Source organism: Tupaia chinensis, unplaced genomic scaffold (genome assembly GCF_000334495.1).
Source record: "Tupaia chinensis unplaced genomic scaffold, TupChi_1.0 Scaffold000290_1, whole genome shotgun sequence".
In the NCBI taxonomy this organism is placed as follows: domain Eukaryota; kingdom Metazoa; phylum Chordata; class Mammalia; order Scandentia; family Tupaiidae; genus Tupaia; species Tupaia belangeri.
Genome location: NW_006159775.1, coordinates 1,949,193 through 1,966,920, shown reverse-complemented (window position 1 = coordinate 1,966,920; position 17,728 = coordinate 1,949,193). Strand labels below are relative to the sequence as shown.

Here is a 17,728-nt window from a genome sequence, read left to right as displayed (position 1 = left end):
CCTGGCCTCCATTCTTAGATTAAAGGCATCTTCACATATAGCTCTCCCATATTAACCTATCACTGCAGGCTATGTACTTAATCCTACTGTAACTGCTATCATTGGTTGGTTGATTGGTTGGTTGGATGGATGGGTGGGTGAGTGGGGCAAGGTCTCTCTCCAACTTCACTTCTGTGGGGCAAGGTCTCTCTCCAACTTATATTTTCCACTATATCTTTAGCACTTGGTGTAGTACCTAGTACACAATAGGCACCCAATAAATATATGATGATGTTTTAGAATATTGATAGTGTTACAGGTATAAAATTCCCTCTAATCATAAATGAAATTGGTAAAATTACTCAGAAAACTTTTTTACTAGTAAAATAAATACTTCTGCTATTTATTTTTAAAAATGACCTATTTTAGAGCTTTTAAACTGTACAGTTAGTAAAGGAGAATAAAGTAGATGAAAAGTTAAAGTATTAAGCTTTATGTAAATAGAGATAATAAACAGGGATAAAGATAAGCGCCAAGACACCGATGTAGAAAAAGCAATTAATAGAGAGTTTAAAAAGAAACTAAAAGTGACATATGACAAGAATAAAAATTAATGCCTTCTGGTCTCTTCCACTTCGTATTGGTTGGCTACCATAACAATATACCACAGACCAGACATCTTGAAAAATAGACATTTATTTTCTTGTAGTTCTGAAAGTTGGCAGTCCAAGACCAAGGTATTAGGAGAGGTGGTTTCTACTAAGGTCTCTTTCCATGGCTTGTAAGTAGCCAGCTTCCTACTGTGTCCTCACATGATCTTTTCTCTGTGCCTGTATTTTCCTGGTATTTTCTTTTCTTCTTAAAAGGACACCAGTCATATTGGAATAGGGTCCTACTCTTATGTCCTTATTTGATCTCAATTACTCCTTTGAAAACCCAACTCTAAATACACAGTCACATTCTGAATTACTGGAGTATTAAGGGTTCAACATAGGCTTCTCCTGTTAGGAGACACAATTAAGTCCATAACACACTTCAACATTGAATTCTGTAGAGAATCGTATGCTTTTTATATTTTTAATATGTTGGCTAAGATTTGATCAACTCTTCAATAAATGTTGTTGATTTGGAAAAATGTAAGTTTATTGCAACTGGTTGAAAGAAAAAACATTGTTATCTACGTTTACTGACATTGTCTCTTTTTTGTAAGTGTTAATTTTCTGTTAATAATACTCTTTTCCTTCAGTAAAATTTTTAGGAGTGATTACAGAATGGAACTTCTAAGAAAGATATTTCCTTAGAATTCAAGAAGCATAAATCTGAAGAATGTCACATCACCAATGCACACATCTGCATTAACTGTGTTGAGCTTACAGAGACTTTCTAAACATAATCAGATTATGAACTGATTTTAAGATAATTTTTTTCTCATGATAGACTCAAACACATAAATTTCCATGTAAAACGAGAGTGACAATCTAATGAGGTTTAGATATAAATTAGCTAGTATAATTCTGGACATAGGGGAGTAACGCTAGATTCTTAATTTTGAATGACATTAAAGGTATATAATAAGTTAAATTTTAAAATTGCATTTTGTAAAACTTGTCCACCATAATATAGTAGAAATGAACTGACAGTTCATGGGTATTTATCAATATTGTTGAATGGATAAACGTCCAGACATGTCCAAATGTGTTTAAAATAAAAAAATTCATTATGGGACATGGACTCATACATTGCTAGATAAATTATACAAAGAAAATGTTATGATTAAAAATTCATGGGAGAACACAAGAACAAAAAGAAAGAAAACTAACAATATTCGCTATCTCGTTCCTTCATTGAGAAAACCAAAGATGTAAAGACCATCTACTGCTTTTATAAATTTCCTTATTGATTCAGCTAAATTGCCTTTCTTCTTTTTGGTATACTCTAGAATACAGGCCAGTAGCCAGTCGTTCTCATTTTCTTGACCAAAAAGTTAATTTGCAAATAAAGAGGTTGTGGTGCAGAAATGGTCCTACAGACACAGTGTTACCTGCCCCTTAGAGACAGTAGTAAACAGAATGAGCACTACTCCCATAGGGTCTTACCATGGACTCTGCTAGAAACACTCTGATAATCTTTCCAACACACCATGAGTCAGTTCACAACTGTAGTTCCGTTTTAACGATGAGAAAGCTGAGACACAGAGAAATTAAGTGTCTTGCCCAAAGTCAGTGAGAGGGTGGGGGTTTAATCCAGAAATGATCCAGTCCAAATCCCCCACCATGTTTTATAACATCTGTACCAGTTATTCACCCCTCCTAAGCTCAGTATTTTTCTTTTTTTCCCTTGAGTAGGAACTTACCTCTTTCAGAGACCATCTGCTTTCCTAAGCTAAAAAAAGAACAATAACAAAAAAAAACCACATGAACCAAAAGAAAATTCACCACTATTTGAGGTGGCAGATGATGTTGATAAATATAAATGAACAAAGTGACAGTTCTATTAACTTTAACCATATACAAAGCAAGGAAGGAAGCTGTAGGCAGCAATAAGCAGTATATTGATTTTTAATCCTGCCAAATGCGAACAACTTACAGTTAGATTTTAGATAGCATGACTAGTGTGAAAGTACAGTATTTTTATGCATTCTTCAGATTTCTTCAAAATGTTGATGATGTATGCAGGGTTAAAAGTATAGAAGAAGTGAGGCCAAAGCCCAGGATATTGAAAGCCCAGCAGAGCAAGTTTTCCTCATTCTTCTGCTCAACTAATTTTTATGTACTTTCCGGTGTGTTCCACACACTGTGCTAAACACCAAAGACATAATGATTACACAATTGAACAATTCTGCCCTCAAAGAACTTGCAATTTGTTGAAGGACAAAAACAAGTAGACAGTGAATATGTAAAGGAATAATAGTTATGATAGTGAGTACTATGGAATAGATAAAGGGTGATAAACCTGATCTCGGAGAGAAGGGTAGGAAATAGCAGCAAAAGGGAACACTAAAATGAAGAGAGATTAGCCAAGTGGAAGTGGATGGAGGAGGCAGAGAGATTGTTTAGGTCAGAGAGAATGTGGTGCATTTGAGGGATTTCACTATGGTAAGGCTACTAGAGCAACGGGTAAAGGGTGAAACTGTTATTCAGCACCTTATAGGTCTTGTTTGGAAGGCTGAGAAATGAGAACTTACTGAAAAAGTTAATGCATAGTAATGTTACAGGCAACTTTATTTTTAACAGATCCCTGACTACAAGATAGAAAAGGAATTGGTGGAAACTCATAATACCTCTGAAGTTGCTGTTGAGAGGCTTTCCACTAAGTCAGGAAAAGATGACAGAGGTCTGGAGCGTATTGGGACCATTAGAACAGAAGGAAATGGAGGAATCTGAGAGTTTGTGGAAGTACAATGCATGACCTTGATTGTGGCACAGCAAGTTGTTAAAACTCTCAGTAAAACTATTTAAAGGCATCTCTAAGAGAAGCTGTTCTTACATAAGTTTTTATTATTATCCATAAAGATTGCCATTTCATGATTTTCTGCCTTTTCCTTTTAAACTCATCCATAAAGATTGCCATTTCATGATTTTCTGTCTTTTCCATTGAAACTTCTCCTTGAAGGACCATCGTATTAAGATTTGAGACTTTTCTTCTCATAAAACCACTGCTCAGGCCTCAATATCACTTCATTCATTCCTGTTCACTCTTACTCTCTTGTGTTCACTGACTCCTAAATGCCCGAATAATGTATTCCCAGTTATGCTCAGTTAATGTCAAAAGATAGGAAATAATCTGATGAAGGAATCCTCCACTTCAGTGTTAACTAGTAATGCCTTCTCAGGCAGTAATCCTCCTGTTAACTGTTTGCGTTTTAGTAGAAGAGTAGAACAAGGGACCTACTGACCTTAAAAAGTAATTCCTATCACCATCCAGACAAATAGAAAAAGATATTAAGGGAAAATATTTCTGGTACCTTTTGGATCACACTAGTTTTTAGTTGACCGTCTCACACTAGAGGCCCACAGAGAAATGAGAAATGTGAACAAACCCTGAGTTCCCAGGAATCTTTGCTAAATAACAATTTAGTAAATGCTAGCTTAGCTGGAGCCACTTGAGTTTTCTAGAATATAATTTGAAATCACTGGCAACAGATGCTGGCCTTGCACTTAAGGTAGAATGTGGAGAGCTTTGAAAACAATGGATTACCTTGCTCTGAAATATAGTCAACACCACCGCCACTTTTTAATTCATCATGGCCTTATGGCAAGATTACGGAAATGAATAGCTAGGACTGGAGAAAGTGTTGGGATCGGTATTTATTTTAATGATTTAGGAATTATTGGCCATTCATTTTCAACTATTTGTAATTGAAGTCTTGAAATAATGGAATTTACCAGAGGAATGCTTCATTCGCCCTTGTGTAATTTGAACATACTGAAATGGCGTACGTGGGCTCATAAATCGTTCGCCTGCACGCAGGGATAATATATCACAGCAGCCCTTGTTCACACAGGGTTGGGGAGGAGAGGCATAGAAGTGTGAATTATAGCTTACTAGACAGAATCCCATATCTTCACATCTTACATTTCCAGGAGGTTTTTTTTTTCTTTACATAACCTTCATTTTATTTATCCTCGCTGATTATTCATGATAAAAGATATGTTTATCAAGAAGTTTTTTATCAAGATTTTTTATTATGACTTATTTATCAAAACACAAGTATTTCTGACAAAGTCACTTTCAAGCAGTCAAACAGATCATCATCCTGGACTTGGAGCCATGAGTCCTGCAGTCTGCACAGACTGGGAGTAGAGTCTCTAATATACCAGCCGGAAGTGATAAGCACATTAAAGTCAAATTATGTGGTCTTTTTACCAGGTAGTTTTACATTTAAAGCAAAGACATTGTTACTATTCTCTTTCTTGAACCTGTAATGAGAAATTTAGTTATTGTTTTTCACCACTGCAGAACTTAGGCATTGTTTAAAATGACAAACATGCTTTAACATGTCAATTGTCCAGAATTAATTCTGCCTTTTGCTGTTAAAATTTTCTTACTTCAAGTCTAAATATGTATGCTGATTGAAATCTCAATCCACCATGATAGATGCCTTATGTCCTAGACTTTTCGGTCTAAAGTGAATGTTTGTAAAATATCACACATGCTAATATAGCAATCAAAGTTAAACATGAAAAACAATCTTTTTTATAGTCTTTGTATTTGGGATTTATTACGTGTGTTCACATTTTCATCCCATTTTTAATCTCTAGATCCTTGCTACTCAGTGTTGTCTTCAAGCCAACAGTGTATCAACATCTCTTGAAAGCTTTTCAGAAATGCAATCTCGGGTCCAGCCTCTCAAAATACCTCTACACACACACACACACACACACACACACATACTGCAGAATCAGAAACTGCACTTTCACCAGATCCCTAAATGACAAGCTTATAAAGTTTGAGAAGCATTGCTCTAGATAGTTATAGAATAGTCAATGATATTTTGAAAGAGACAAAAATCATTAATAAATCTGAAAAGTTACTTAGAAAACAAAATAATGATAATAATATGTTCCAGACAGCATGCCAGTTTAATGCCTTTTACATGTGTTAATCTCCAGTTGAACAAAAGGAAAGGGAAGCTTCTTTATCTGAGGATGGAGCAGCAAGTTAGTAAATAGTCAAATTTGGGAGTATTCTAGTTAACTTGTTTTTTCCCAGGAAAAGGGCTAAATCTAGAGTAGAAGTATTCAAGATTAAAAGAGGTACAGCTTACTTATGTGAGTGATATAGACTAAAGCAGAAATAAAGGAGACAGGAATATCACGTGAATGACTAGAAAAAAATGTTGCAATAATGAATTCAGCCAACCAAGAAGAGCTATTTAGAGGTGACATAACCAACATGCTAGAAGTACCTAGTGATTTCCATAATCTTTTTCATATAAAACAAAAGTTAAAAGACTATATTGTGTGTTTACTTGATGTATAAATGTACATATAAATAATTGTATGTTACTTTATATAGATCCAAGTCATGACAGTGGATAATTCTTATGACCTAAATATTGGCAGCAGTATATCTTTCTTCATGTATGTTGATGAGTATTTTTTTTCTTTAACAAAAGTCTTATGTATAAGTAGGAGTCCATGGAGAAAAGTATATACATGAGAATGAGAAAAACTAGTTTCTAATCTTAATTCTGACCTGATACACACCATAATAACTCCTAAGCCAAACTATGACCAAGTAGCCTGTTAACAGAATTTGTGTTATTGGTATGTTTCATAGGATTTTTTTAATAACACCCAAAACTTAGTCTTGAAGGGCTTCTGAGGCTAAGTTCTCTGAAATATGGAAGAGTTGATAATACTTCTATGTGCATTAGTTTTTAAGGACTCAGACAAACTTACTCTAATATGAGCAGTTTTTATAAATGTATGAGACACTAAATATTTCACATTAATGTCATTGGGAGCCACTACATCAAATCCACTTTGGTGGATGCAAATTAAACATTACAACCTGGGAAATAATATTACACAATAGATGAGAATTCAATTAATTATCTAGCACTACATAATAAATTACACTAAAATTTAGCTTCTTAAAATAACAAACATAGGGTCAACACGTGGTATGCATGGTGGTTAAGATGCTGTATATCAATGTGGCCAACTGCGGTTTGAGTCCCGGACCTGACACCTTGAAAATTTGCACTGGGCGTGTGTGAGTACATGCTCAAAATTCCAGGAGGAGCATAGAGGAGAAGAGATTGTGATGTGGCCATCCTCCCTGAGGGGTGATTTCTCACTATCTGTCTCAGTGTCTCTCTTTATCTGTCTCTCTCTGGTAAGCACATATGCCCTGTGGCAAAAACCTAAAAAAAAAATAATAATAACAAATATATATTATTTCACAGTTTCTGTGGAAGAGGAATCTAGGTTTGTGTTAGCCAGGTGCTTCCAGCAATCAAGCTATGAGCTTAGGCTGTGGTCTCATCTAAAGGCTCTCCCAACTGGGATTAACTCATGTAATTATTAACTGCCTTAGTTCTCTCATTGTGTGGGCCTTTACCAGGGCTATTTTATAACATGGCAGCCAGCTTCCCCCAGGACGAGCAATCCAACAGAGCTCAGGAGAGAGAAAGCTTGACCAAGATATTGAATTGTTGAAAAAGTCATGATGTGTTTTTCTGTGCTAAAATACATGATGACTTTTCTGACCATCCGGTAGAAGCCATGGTCTTTTTGTAACCTACTCTCAGAAGTGACTTTGCATTCATTCTGTCATATTCTTTTCTATAGAAGCAAGTCAGTAAATCTAGCCCATATGAAAGGGGAGGAGATTACACAAGAATGTGAATAGAAACAGGAAGGAATCACTGGACACCAACCACAGATGCTTTGTTTCCTTTATTCTTGCTTTCATATTTTCTATCATATTGATTTTAGACATGTATTGCTATGTAGAAAGGATATCAAAATGTTAAAGACAATAAAATTGAGTTAAGGAGAAATTATTCTTCTACCAGAAATGTTGATCAGAACAGTCACTTCTCTTTGGAGCTTTCTAAGTACAATGATTGAATTGGCTGAAGACAGGATTTATGGATGACCTTCCTGGCCACGTATTAGATCATGTTATGAATCCAAGTCTGAGATCATTAACCTAATAGGGTTTTGTATAGCTTGCAAATATTTTCCACTGAAAGATTGAACTAGCAAAGCCCCTTGATGGTAATATGAATATGTCAACCTTTCTCAATGGCCTAACAGCCTTTTGTTCTATTCCTGATAGTATGCTTGAGAGTTCAAACCGGCTGGATGAAGAACACAGGCTGATTGCCAGGTACGCGGCAAGGCTGGCAGCAGAGTCCTCCTCGTCTGTAAGTAGTTTGAGTGAAAGGATTCATCTGTTGGTATCTGAGATTCTTGAATTTCATGGGTCAGGTTCATTGTTATCGTTATAATTGATGCTAATTACCAGAACCATTCGCACTAATTCATTGTTCATGTTTGATGCTATATTATGGTACATTGGTGGTGAATTCTGTTCAAAAATGGCAAACTCAAAGAATAAAACCATCCATAGCAATGTGTCTATAGCCAGACTGGAAGCCCAACATCTCCCTTAATCCAGTGCCACCCCCATCTGAGAACCTGAGGAAGGCATTGAGGACTGCTTATGGCTCCTTTCATGGGTTTCAAGCAAATAGACTTAGCAAAACACAAGCAGAACAGTGGCAAGTGACACTTTAAACACACTAACAGAGGCCGTAAAACTATCACTCTCCATTGCTTATGACTCTAATACCAAAGCAACGATCAACTGGACACCTTTATTCAGAATTCATCTGTGCTAGACCCAGGGAGAGCTGCAATTGGTCCTTCACGAAGGACAATGAATGGCAAGGGAGTAAGTGAGGAAGCTGCTGCCTGCTCCTCTCACATCACATGACACAGTTTTCAGAGCCCTGTATGCTGAGCATTTAACTAGTAATCCCAGATGGGAACCATATAATGGCCCATTGCATTAACCCCGGCACCTGCTCTCTGAGACATCCGTGGTTGTAAACACCGTTAGAAACTACCATCAAGATGAGAAAGGATGAAGGTAGGAAAAGATCAGGGCAGGCTAAAGGTGCACTGTACATCCCAAAATTCAGACATAGTAAAACAGAGATATAATAGAATGCATAAACTCTTAAATGCCGTAAATAAAGAACCTGTTAAAAAAATTAAAAAAAAGCCAGCCGATGGCATAGGAGAACTAAATGTTAGGCTAATTAACCACTTTGAGAATCACTTGAGAAGAAAGGCAAAACAAGATTACTAGCAAAACCTCTTTTCCAAGTTTTCCTGCCTTTATCCATGCATATACCTATACAGACAGAGGGTGTGATATAAGACACGTGATTAGCAATACTGACTTTTGAGTTCCAACTCTCTATGAAGTCATGCAAACCTTAAGTTCAGTTTTCTTATTTGCAAGTAGAATAATTATTTTATGTATGTATGTATATATATATTTGTCACGCCGCAATCCCTTCTCCTCCATTCTCCTCTCGGGATCTTGGGCATGCACACACACACGCGGCATGAGTTTAAGCCACTGGGTCCGGGACTTGAATCGCAGTCGAGTACATGGGAGTCCAGCGACATAACCATTACACCAACTGCTGGTCCCATATATTATTATGTAATTATTATATTTGCCAATGCTGCCTGTCACTAGGGCCAAATGAAATAATAAAATATAAACATGCTACATAAACAGCAATCCCAAAATGACAGCCTACAGACCAAATTTGTCCAACACAAAAATTTTGTGTGGCCACCACAGTGTTCTCAGTTCTTTAGGAGCTGGCAGCATTTATAAATCAGATAGTTTACCTTAAAACTCTAGATTTCAGCTTATCTTGAAAGATGTAAGTAGTTTGAATGATCAGTTCCATGTTCATCGAGGCAAGAAGCAGTTGGAGTAGAGGCCTCCTCTGCCTTCTTTGGACAGGGCAGTCAGCACATTGCCATGACACCCACCCCTGGTGCCTGTCTTCCATTTAGGTTACATTCCTGGCTGCTTTCAACACTGAATTAGAATCCTGTGGGATGCTAACTCTCTATGCAAAGGTTATTATTTATATGAGCACAACATCAATGTGCATAATTAGAAGTCTATAAACTTGAATTTAGTCTCTGTTCCTCTTCTTTCTTGTGAACATTAGTTACTTGCGTTCTTTGCCTACTTAAATCATATATAAACTTTGTAGAGCACATCATAGGAAAGAAACCAACCTTTCACACGTTAGTTCACATCCCAGCTCCTTTGTAAATCTTTTCTTAATTATATAGTTAGCTAAGCAATTTGTAATGAAGAATTATATCGTTAACTAAGTCATTTATAATTAATAAGATGTCACAAAGTAAGAAAGGAAATAGAAAGGCATTTACTTGGATTCATTTCTATTCTTCTTGATGGAAATTTCTACATTTTGACTTGCTATGTTCTGCTCAATCATTGCATGTCCTACCTTTCTGCCCCTCGTCGCCTCATAACCTATGGTGGTCTAGCCATTTCCAAATACACCATGCAGAAACCTGAAGTCATCCATCCAGCCAACCACTCTAACTTAATAAATCAGCTCAATGTCATCTCCCCAATAGTGCCTCCCTGGTTACCTTAATAAAGTAGCTGTATTTCCCATGCTCCTACTGAATGATATGCCTATCTTAGCCATAGTAATAATCACTCCAGTTTTATTCATCTGTCCTTTGAGGACAAGAAACATATCTTTTTATACAACAACTGCCACATTCTTGATTACATAGTAGAAGCAGAATGAATGAATTGAAATATTTGAGGCAGCCTGAAACCTAAGGAAGTTTTAAAGACCAGCAGGTTGCATAATGGTTAAGGTGCTAGAGGCCCACATGCCCCATCTCGGTTCAAGTCCTGGACCAGTGGCTTGAAATTCACAGCAGGCACATGTGTGTATATGTGCCCCAAATCCCAGGAGAAGAGTGGAGGACAAGGGATTGTGTCTTGGCCATCCTCCATGAGGAGGAGGGGGGAAGTAACTTCTCACTTTCTCTCTCAGTCTCTCAGTCTCTCAGCCTAGTGAGTGCATGCAAAAAAAATAAAATAAAGGAAGTTTTATCCAAAGGAGATGTTCTCAAGTTTAAAAACTTGAGTCTAAATACATACAAGCAGATTTAAGTACAGATTCTCTAATTATGTGATAGACAGTTATCTCCACAGGTTTCATATTGTGTTTATATATTTATTACTATAACCATCACTCATGTATAAAACTAGATAACAGAGAAAACTGCAAGTAGCTGAGTCTTCCTTTGGAATAAATTTCCAGAAGGCAAAAATCAAGTCACCAAATAACTGATGTTACCATGTCTTCTCTTTTAAGCATCTCTTTCCAATTTCATTTTGTTTTTGCTTTTATGAGGACTTATTTCTTTATACATCATAGTACAGTAGCATGGTCTTACAAGAACTCACAGTGAGTGAGTAAAAGTTTTCTGTCTCTTCCTAATGAACTGTTGTTCTGTATACAATTTTACCTACCTCAAACTGGACCAATGATTGATAACACCAATGTATTCAGATTATCAATTCTTGTATCCCACAATCCTCTACATGGAAATTACAAATTCTGTTTTTATTAGCTATGTTAAAATTATCTTTGTTTTCAAAAATTCATCCTCAGTAACTTATTTTCTGTAGATTTTTAACCACTTCATTTTTCTTTAGAGACAACTGTACTCCACAGCAAAGACCATCATGAACAATTCATTATATACTTCCAAAATAGCCAGTAGAGCCAATTTCAAATACTTACAACATAATGTAATATTAAATGTTAAAGTGATGAATATGTTATATCCTCCATTTATTGCACATTGTATTCACACTTTTAAAAACTATATTGTACCCTACAAAAACACGTAATGATTATATGTAAATCATAAAGTATAGTAAGTATTTTAAAATAATAATAAATAATTGCTTCCAATAAGACAGTAATTAGACTAATTAATTCTATTAAAATTTTAATTTATCGAATTATTTAGTAGGATATAATCCTACTAAAAATTCCAAAATCCTGAGAGGAGGCTGCAGGAGAAGGAACTGTGGGATGACCAATTCCCCTGGAGAGTGATTTCTCACTTTTCTTCTCTCTTTCTGTCTTTTTCAAGTGAGCATGTTAATTAAAATTTAGAAGTAAATAAGTAAATAAGAGTCATATGTCTATAATCTTGGATTTATTGAAGTTCACATATTAAGACAGGGCTGCATAAATATTAGCTGGCTTGAATGCCTTTCAGTGCTCTCTGTGTAACTCTGGCCCTTCCCAAAAATGGGACCTCAGGTAAGATATCAGAAATTTGGGGACCAGCAGATGGCATAATTGTTATGTTGCTGGACTCCCACATGGCCAACTGTGATTCAAATCCCAGACCTGGTGGCTCAGAACTCACTCTGGGTGCACGTGTGTGCATACCCAAAATCCCGAGAGGAGAATGGAGGAGAAGAGATCATGGTATGCCCATCCCTCCTAGAGGGTGATTTCCCGCTCTCTGTCTCTCTGTGTCTCTCTGGCGAGTACATGTACCCTATAGCAAAAATCTCTCTTAAAATAAAATCGGTTATCAGGTATCTGTATGACATAGTTCAAATGTGCTGATCTTGTTCTTTAAAAATAATAGTCTGAAAATCTGTCCTCCTCTCCTGCTCTGTCTTTTCTAACCTGATTTGCTATTTCTTTCTCTGTCATCAAAGAGGTTAAATATAATCAGATATTTAAAGTATGCTAACACAGTAAGAATTTAAAAATTTGTTTCTTCTCCTCCGTTTCTTCTGTTTTCATTTCTACCTCTTGTCTCTGTTAATTTGCCTATTTTTCCTTTTTTACCTCTAGTTCAAATCTCTCATTATTCTTTTACCTTCTTGCCTCTCCAGTCTCATAAGACCTCTTATACAGAACTGACCTGCCATTTATTTTTTCTTATATTTATGGACTATATTAAATCCTTAGTTCTGATTTTTAAGAGCAAGTAGGTTAGCTGCTATATATTTTTACTCTTCAAAAAAGACATAGTTTCTGTTTTTAGGGTTTTGTCATAGGATGCATGCACTCACTGGGAGAGAGACAGAGAAAGGAAAAATGAGAAATCACCTCCCCAGGGAGATGGCCATTCTGTGGTCCCTTTTCTTCCATTCTTCTCTCTGGATTTCTACCATACACACACACACACACACAGCTGGCATGAGTTTCAAGCTGCCAGGCCCAGAACTCAAACTGTGGTCAGCCACATGGAAATCTAGCACCTTAACTACCATGCACCTGCTAGCCCCATGATACAGTTTCTTACTGTGACTTGGTATTGCTTTTCCCTTTATGTTTCCTTTTATGTTGTGACCCATTGTTTAAAATATAAAATGAAAAGAGACTCTATAATGTTAACCTTTGGTGGATCAACAAACTATGTTGATCCAAATCTAGCCTATTTTTTCACAATCTATGAGCTAAGTAAGAATAGCTTTTACATTTTTTTTAATTGTTGAAAAAAATCAAAAGAAAAATTGTAATTTGTGATGTGTGAAAATGATATGAAATTCAAAGTTCAGTGTCCATAAAGATTTTATGAGAATACTGCCATGGTTATTTGCTTCCATTTTGTCTGTGGCTACTTTGTACTACAGTAGCGGAGTTGAATACTTGCTCCCTTATGGTTTACTTCTGCTTTTTCTTTTTTCAGTTATTTTTTCCAGTGTGGCATAAATCAGAGCTTGAGATAATCTATTATAAATTATTGGACCAACCTAAAACCTGACTTGTCTGGATAATTCTTGATTACTTATTATAAAGACAAAGCAATGACTGAAATGCATAACTGGTTCACAAAGTTTCTATCTTTTATCTTCACAAAGTATAAACAAGAGGGGACCAGCAGTTGGCATAATAGCTATGTCACTGGACTCCCACATAGTTGACTGCTGTTCGAGTCTCAGACCTGGTGCCTTAAACTCACACTGGATGTGTGTGCATGTGTGCCCAAGGTTCCAAGAGGAGAATGGAGGAGAAGGAGAAGGGATTGCAGTGTGGCCATCCCCCCTGGGGGGTGATTTCTCACTTTCTGTCTCTCTGTCTCTCTCTGGAGAGCGCATGCACCCTATAGCAAAAACCTTTCCAAAATAAATAAGTAAATAAATAAAGTATAAACAAGAAAGAGAAACTTATGTAAGAGAATCAGAACGAAACTGGATCACAGTCCAAGTTACCACAGGCCAAATTTAGCTATAGAATGCTATTTAGGTATAAAACATAGGACTTCAAAATTCTTTATTAGCAACACATATCGCTTTTTTTGTTTTAAAAATGTACATGTATTAAAAATCATAGAAGGTCCAGCCAGTGGCATGGTAGATTCCACATGGCCGACTGTGCAGTTCAAGTCCCAGACTACCTGACTTGTTAAAACATTCCTGGTGCACGGCATGTGTGCCCAAAAACCAAAAGGAGAAATGGAGGAGAAGGGATTGCAGTGTAAGCATCTCCCATGAGAAGTATATTCTCACTTTCCCTCTCTTCTTCTGTCTCTCTGTCAGGCACACGTGCCCTCTAGCAAATTTAAAAAGAAAGAAAAAAATGAACAGAAAATGGCCAATCACAGTGGTGCCGTAGTAATGCGATACTCCATGATGCTGAAGCCACAGGGAAGGTCCTGGTTTGTGTCCCTATACGTGCTGGACACACACCTGTGTCTGGCTAGCTGTGGAAGGGAGTGGATTGTGACATGAGGACTTTTGTGAGGTTGCTTCTTTTTCTTTTTCTCTCTCATGAAAGAAGTCAATAAACTTAAAAATAAGATAATAGTTTTATGAAAGGCAGACTTTTCCCAATGTAAACCTTTCCTACAGTCAAACTTCTGGACATTAAAAATCAGGCTGTTTCTCCATGTCTTTTGATTTAGGCAACAGTGCTATTTTTTTTCTTTCTTTCTTTCTTTCTTTTTTTTTTTTTTTTTTTTTTTTTTTACCATTTTTTTTTTTAGGGCGTGTGTGTGCTTGCCAGAAAGACAGAGAGAGACAGAGAGACAGAAAGCGAGAAATCACCCCCTAGTGGGGCGTGGGGTGGGGGGGGATGGCCACGCCACAATCCCTTCTCCTCCCTTCTCCTCTTGGGATCTTGGGTACGCATGCACACGCACCCATTCTAAGCCACCGGGTCTGGGACTCAAACCACTGTCAGCTACATGGGAATCCAGTGACATAGCCATTACGCCATTTGCTGGTCCCTTACAGTGCCATTTTTTAAAGCTTCACATTCTTGGTAGGAGGAATAGTTATGGGGTTATTTTTGGGGGGGGGTATGGGGGCTGGTTTTATCATAGGGACTGCATACTTGTTGGAGAGACACAAAGAAAGACAGTGAGAGACAAAGTGAGAAATTACCCCCAGGAGGGACGGCCATGCTGCAGTCCCTTCTTCTCCATTCTCCTCCTGGGATTTTGAGCACACACACACACATGCACCTGGTATGATCTTTAAGTTGCCAGGTCTGAGACAACTAGATCTAAGGTCAGCTATGTGAGAGTCTAGCACCTTATTCATTCAACACCTGTTGGCCACAAGAGTTGAAATTTTTAAAAAATTTATTCTCAGAAATAGTAACATTTAGCTTGGGAGAATTTCAATAATGTACTTTTGAGCAATTAAAGCAAGGTATGTGTACATAATCCAAACCAAGTATTATAAAACAACACCAAATAAACCCTTGACTGAACATGCATACACATATACAACCATACATATACATATTGTATGATATAATTATGATATATGTGATATATAAGAATGGGGAAAGCTCTGACTGCCAATATGAAGGTTGTGAAAGTTGTTTGCATGACGAAGAATGATGGACCAGTATGGTGTGAATGTAGAAGAAGAAAGTATACATATATATTGGGTTATTGGAAAAGTCATGATGCATTTTTGCATAGAAAGACACGGAAAAATACATCATGACTTTTCCAATGTGTATATACACACACATACACACACACACACACACACACATGTGAATTCATCAGTCTAATATTATATACGTGAATACAGAAATGCATAAAAGTTTATTGATAAAAAGAAGAAAATAAAGTGTTACTATGACTTAAAGATGGATACTTTTATTTGTACATTACAGTGATTGATAATTCTAGAGAAAGTGCTATCTCAACAGTAAGACATTTTTTAAATCTACCTATATTGAGAGAAGAGTTGCAATGGAGACAGCATGGCAAGGATGAAAGTGCTTCCTGCAGATATCAAGTCAGAAAACTGAAGATCAATTTTTCCTACATTTGTATTGGCCTGCCAAAGAACTCTGTTCTATTTCTCATTGTATAGATGTGCTGCATATCCAGGGACCAGCAGCTGGCATAATAGCTTGTTGCTGGACTCCCATGTAATCGACTGTAGTCCGAGTCCCAGACCCAGTGGCTTACACTCACGCTGGGCATGTGTGCATGCCCAAGATCCTGAGAGGAGAATGGAAGAGAAGGGATTGTGGAGTGGCCATCCCCCTGGGGGGTGATTTCTTGCTTTCTGTCTCTGTCTTTCTGGCAAGTGCACACACCCTATTGCCAAAACCTCTCCAAAAAAAGATGTGCTGCAGATCCACAGGAGAGCCAGTCCTTAGGAAAGGAAGGGCAATTTCATTTTTAATAAAACTTTATTTTTTAAAAAAGAACCAGGTACTTAATTTTATTTGTTATTATTATTATGATTATTATTATTTTAATTCACTACAGGACTACAGGGCACATGTGCTCACCAGGGAGAGACAGAGAGAGAGAGAGAGAGGGAGGGAGGGAGGGAAGGAAAGTGAAAATGCAAGCTACTAGCTAGGTCTGGGCCTCAAACCACAGTCAGCTATCTGGAGTTCAGCTCCCTAACCACTAAGCCACCTGCTGGTCCCAGGAAATTTAATTTTATGTATGTTTGTTCTGATCATCATTTTCTCTTCCTTTGTCTTATCTCATGACTGTCTTCCCAATGCGTGTGAGATCATATCAAAACTAAATTGTGTAAACTACATATTTTACAGCAGCAAGCTCAGCAAAGAACTGCTCCTGACATCTCCTTCACTATCGATGCAAACAAGCAGCAAAGGCAGCTGATTGCAGAACTAGAAAACAAGAACAGGTAAGGCCCCATAGATGTGCTGGCTTTTTTGATCAGTATTCACAAGCCCACAGATATCTTGATTGCAGTGTTAACTATTCTACCTTCCCAGAGCGTTTTGTCTTTCCTCCCAGTTCTCTGCTTTCAGTCGCACATGGGGATAGCGCACACAAGGGGAAATCAGGACTTCCTTTGAGGAAATGCCCCAGGCATACCTGCATCTATTTGGTCTATTTCTTATTTCAGTAGGCAGCACCACGATTGTCCTAATAACCCTGGTCATGCTCTGAAATCACTCACACTGCTTATTTCTCAGAGGTTTTTGGATTGCACACTCTGAATGCATGTTCTCAGAACCAGAGAAAGAGAACAAAAGAAATGAGAATGAGAAAAATGAGAAGAGAAGTTCATCCTATCCCTGAGTTCTTTTGGATCTCCTAGAGTTTCCCACCCCACCCCAGATAAGCAGCAAGTCCATCTTGAACGAACCTCCCTAAACCAGTTGCCTCATGCTCTCTGAAGACTCAAGGTCCATGTCCCAGAAGTTTATCCAAGTCAGCTTTTGCAGCACAGAAACTTACCCCAGGAATCCCATTGTCAACAAGGTGATGATTAACCCAGTAATCACACCTTTGAACTCAACACAAGCATAGAGTTCTTGGGACCAGCAGTTGGCATAATGGCTATGTTGCTTGACTCCCATGTAGTCGAACGCAGTTCGAGTCCTGGACCCGGTGGCTTAAACTCACGCTGGGCTCGTGTGTGTGTGTGTGTGCCCAAGATCCCGAGAGGAGAATGGAGGAGGGATTGCGGCGTGACCATCCCCCCTCAGGGGTGATTTCTTGCTTTCTGTCTCTCTCTGTCTTTCTGGCGAGCACACATGCCCTCTAGCAAAAACCTCTCCAAAAAATAAAGCATAGAGTTCTTCATTTCACTTTAAGACTCAGTCTACTTTAGGTAATTCATGGACTTGTCAGTGATGATCTTTAAAAAGTAATGTTCCTGGGCCCAGTGGCTTGCTTTCTCACTTTCTCCTTTCCTCTCTCCTCTTTGCCGA

At 37.6% G+C, this 17,728-nt stretch overlaps 1 protein-coding gene across 27 annotated transcripts in view; it reads left to right on the top strand.

Annotated features, from left to right (window-relative positions):
- The window catches only part of DTNA (dystrobrevin alpha), a 418,880-nt gene that overhangs the window by 360,792 nt on the left and 40,360 nt on the right, over positions 1-17,728 (top strand). For 25 of the 27 annotated variants that reach the window (XM_027772649.1, XM_014588626.2, XM_006150549.3 and 22 more), the window contains 2 exons: positions 7,771-7,858; positions 16,595-16,692. In XM_027772649.1, the coding sequence (XP_027628450.1) occupies positions 7,771-7,858; positions 16,595-16,692 (186 nt within the window). The remainder of the gene's footprint in view (positions 1-7,770; positions 7,859-16,594; positions 16,693-17,728) is intronic. The other 2 variants (XM_027772650.1, XM_027772657.1) reach the window with 1 other exon arrangement.